The sequence below is a fragment of the Chenopodium album genome, chromosome 18 (assembly GCF_948465745.1).
Source record: "Chenopodium album chromosome 18, dcCheAlbu1.1, whole genome shotgun sequence".
Taxonomy (NCBI): domain Eukaryota; kingdom Viridiplantae; phylum Streptophyta; class Magnoliopsida; order Caryophyllales; family Amaranthaceae; genus Chenopodium; species Chenopodium album.
This window is the reverse complement of record NC_137851.1, coordinates 33617406-33620579: the sequence shown is the minus strand read 5'-3', so window position 1 is coordinate 33620579 and position 3174 is coordinate 33617406. Positions and strand designations below refer to the sequence as shown.

Below are 3174 nucleotides of genomic sequence, written 5' to 3'. Positions count from 1 at the left end.
GAAATAAAAATGTTGTTTGCTAGTTTACTTGAATTTGCAAATCAATTCTTACCATAAATTAGCAAATATATTTGTTTATCACAAGTCTGACCAAATTTGCATACAAAGTAAAAACAGAGTAATAATGTCATACACATAACTAAGACTTCAAAGCTAATTGTTTTCACTTTAAAACAGAAACATCACATATCTGTGAACTTGAGTGGGAATCAAAAAGCCTGGGAAGCAGCTAATGGCCCAACAGATCTTGACCTTCCTCTTGTTAGTGGTTGAGAAGTTGTTGCAGGCTGCTCTTTCTGCTGTTGCTTTGTTTGCTTTTTCTTCTGCTTTGCTGTCAACCCTCCTTTGCAAGTTAACTGATTGTGGCCAAATGCATTGCACTTACTACATTTGATTGTCTTAGCCCTTCTTCCCTTCCTATTTTCATCATCAGCCCTTTTTCTCTCCCTACTTGGCCTCCCTATGGCCCTTTTCATAGTCGGTGGCTTAATTGCTGGCATGTTGATGTCTGGCCACTGCTCTACATCAGGTATAGATCTAATACTGGAGCTATATGCTTCTTTGTACTTGCTCACAGAATACCACTCACTTACAAATGAGTGTGGGTCTAACCTTGCATGAATTATGGCCCTAATACCATGCTTACATGGTATTCCAGTTAGCTGCCAGACATTGCACAAACAAGTGTGTTTGTTTAGGCTCACTGGAAGCATAGACTTACCATCCATTACCTCATACTCTCCTTCACCACACATGTATGGTATGCAAGTCCTACTGTCTTGATAGAGCTGCTGAATCCTTCTGACAATGTTAGGGCAAATGTTCTGCCTTTCCCAAGTCTCACAAACTTGTCTCCTTGTGGCTATCCTAACCATTGTGTTTCTTCTTATGCCTACAATCATGACAATCATTGTTAAACATACATATTAATATGGCAAGTGATGTAATTTGATGTCTAATGCAATACCTTCAAGTATTGTAAGGACAGGCCTGCATCTGTCTATCCCTAGAGTGGCATTAAAGCTCTCTACAAAATTAGATTTATTGACATCACACTTTAATTCAGGGTTGAATTTGTGTTTGGTGCACCTCTTTTGTTCACCTAACTTTGAAAACCAAATTCTTCCAGCTGGGTTAACCTTCTGCATTTTTTCCATTGCTTTCCTAAAAGTGAATTCTGAATTTGCCCCAACAGTCCTCCAAAACAAAGAGAATAACAATGGCCCTGGGAATGATTTTTTCCAATTTGCACAAAGGTGCTTGCAGCAATACCTCCTATCAACTTTTGACCAAATCTCAATCAATGCCACATCAATCCCCTACAAATGGTAATGAAGTCAGGTTAAGTGTGTAACAAGAAATTATTATAAACAAAAAATAACTTCAGAAAAGCACTACAAGGTCACCTTCTGCCTATCTGAAATGATGCACCAACTGTCTCCCCTTCCCAAGTCTTGCATCAGGTTTTTCAAATGCCAGACAAAGAATATCCAGCTGTCTGGGTCTTCAGCAGTTACAATTGCCTAAGCAAATGGGAACTACTCATTGTTCCCATCCAAAGCTATAGCTGAGAGCAGAACACCTCCATGATTCCCCTTGAGGTGTGCACCATCAACACCTATCAACCCTTTACACCCTTTCAAACCATCTGTGGCATCTTTGAATGCAACAAAATGCTTTTGAACACTAGTGGCTTCTCAGGCTGTTCTGCTAGCTCAACCTATGCACAGTGAGCAGCAGATCCTTGTTTTGTGCTCTTTATCATCTCACAGTATTTGGGAAGTAAGGCATAGCTTTCATCATGAGACCCATGAATCTCATTTAAAGCATGGGTTCTCACCCTATAAAGTGTACTTTGGGCCATTTGAACACCATACCTCTGGAAAAGTATAGCATTTAGGGACTTTGGTGATATACCATTGTTGGCCCTCACATCTTCCATCAGTACCCTTGTAGCCCATGCACAATTCACCATTGGATTATTCACATCTAACCTAGAACAAGTGTGTTCAGCATTTTTTATGGACTTAATTGCCCATGGCATTCCATCAGGTAACTTAGATGAGTGCAGTTTCCACTCACACCCCATTGCACTGCACTTGATAGTGTACCTGCTATTTGTTGCCCTCTCAACTATGACTGAAAAGCCACTTTGAATACAATAATCCCTCACCACATCCCTCACATGTTGCTTATCAGTAAATAACAGCTAAGGTTTAAGGACAATTTCATTGGTTTGTCCTTATCTCCACCTCCTCCAAGCACATACCTAACAGGTGGTTCCTTTGGTCCAGATTCTACTACTTTCCCAGGTTGATTAGGTTCATTGACAGCTTTTCTTCCTTCCTCTACCCATTGTTCATGTAGTTGTTTTGTTAACCTACTAGTTCTTAAATTAAATGCAGCTTGTGCAATATCTGTTTCACACTCACCATTATCAACCCAAATATGAATCAGAGTTTTACCAAGTAGCCTCTCAAACATTTCCATGAATTCAAAATCATTCCTAAGCTCATCTTCCAACAATACTCAAACCTAGGGTATCTAGGTGTTTCCAATTCCTCTATCCTACATATTTCCAAGTAACCTACGATCACATCAATCAGAGAAGCCTTATCAATGTCATCTATAATAACCTCAACATCAGTATGCTTATATTGAAACTTAAGCACCACTGGATAATCCATTCTGCAACAATTAAGTATGAAAAAATTCAAAAAAGAGAATACAGACGTACAAAAACAAGATACAAGCTTTCTCACAACGCATGCAATTTTACCCCTAAACACATACAAACTTGCGCATTTCATGCAATTTTACCAAAAAATAACCCAAACATCAAAACCCAAACAAAAAAAAAACATACAATTTATACATATAACAACATACAACTACGTAATTCAGCAAAAAAAACCCCAATTTTTTCGAGTTCAACACCAACATTTTCAATTGATTTAACCATTTCAAAACTCATACAACATCAAACAGCAAAATTAAGCAAAACAAGAAGGAATAATTGTACATACCTTGCGTCTTCCAAACAAAGGATAACAAAATCGCTTCTTAATTGCCTAAATCCTTCCCAAAGATCTTCCCAGAATTCGCAATCCTCACGCAGAACCAAGGTAGAAGATGAATGAGATGAGTGAAACAGAGAGAAAATATTTTCGAGTT

The 3174-nt window shown here is 38.4% G+C and overlaps 1 protein-coding gene across 1 annotated transcript; it reads right to left on the bottom strand.

Annotated features, from left to right (window-relative positions):
- Positions 1–209: 209 nt before the first annotated feature.
- LOC145592076 (uncharacterized) lies at positions 210–1657 on the bottom strand. The gene is made up of 4 exons (XM_081648542.1): positions 1646–1657; positions 1407–1523; positions 968–1319; positions 210–892 (listed from the first exon to the last, which is right to left on the bottom strand). The coding sequence occupies exons 1-4, from the start codon at positions 1655–1657 to the stop codon at positions 210–212; spliced, it is 1164 nt and encodes a 387-aa protein (XP_081504668.1).
- Between the last annotated feature and the right edge of the window lie 1517 nt (positions 1658–3174).

What these genes read in the sequence shown, in the direction of transcription:
- LOC145592076 (XM_081648542.1), bottom strand. An exon ending in TCATTTCAGATAGGCAGAAG is followed by an intron (nt 1,320 to 1,406) that starts GTGACCTTGTAG and finishes TACCATTTGTAG; the next exon opens with GGGATTGATGTGGCATTGAT. An exon ending in TGTCCTTACAATACTTGAAG is followed by an intron (nt 893 to 967) that starts GTATTGCATTAG and finishes TCATGATTGTAG; the next exon opens with GCATAAGAAGAAACACAATG.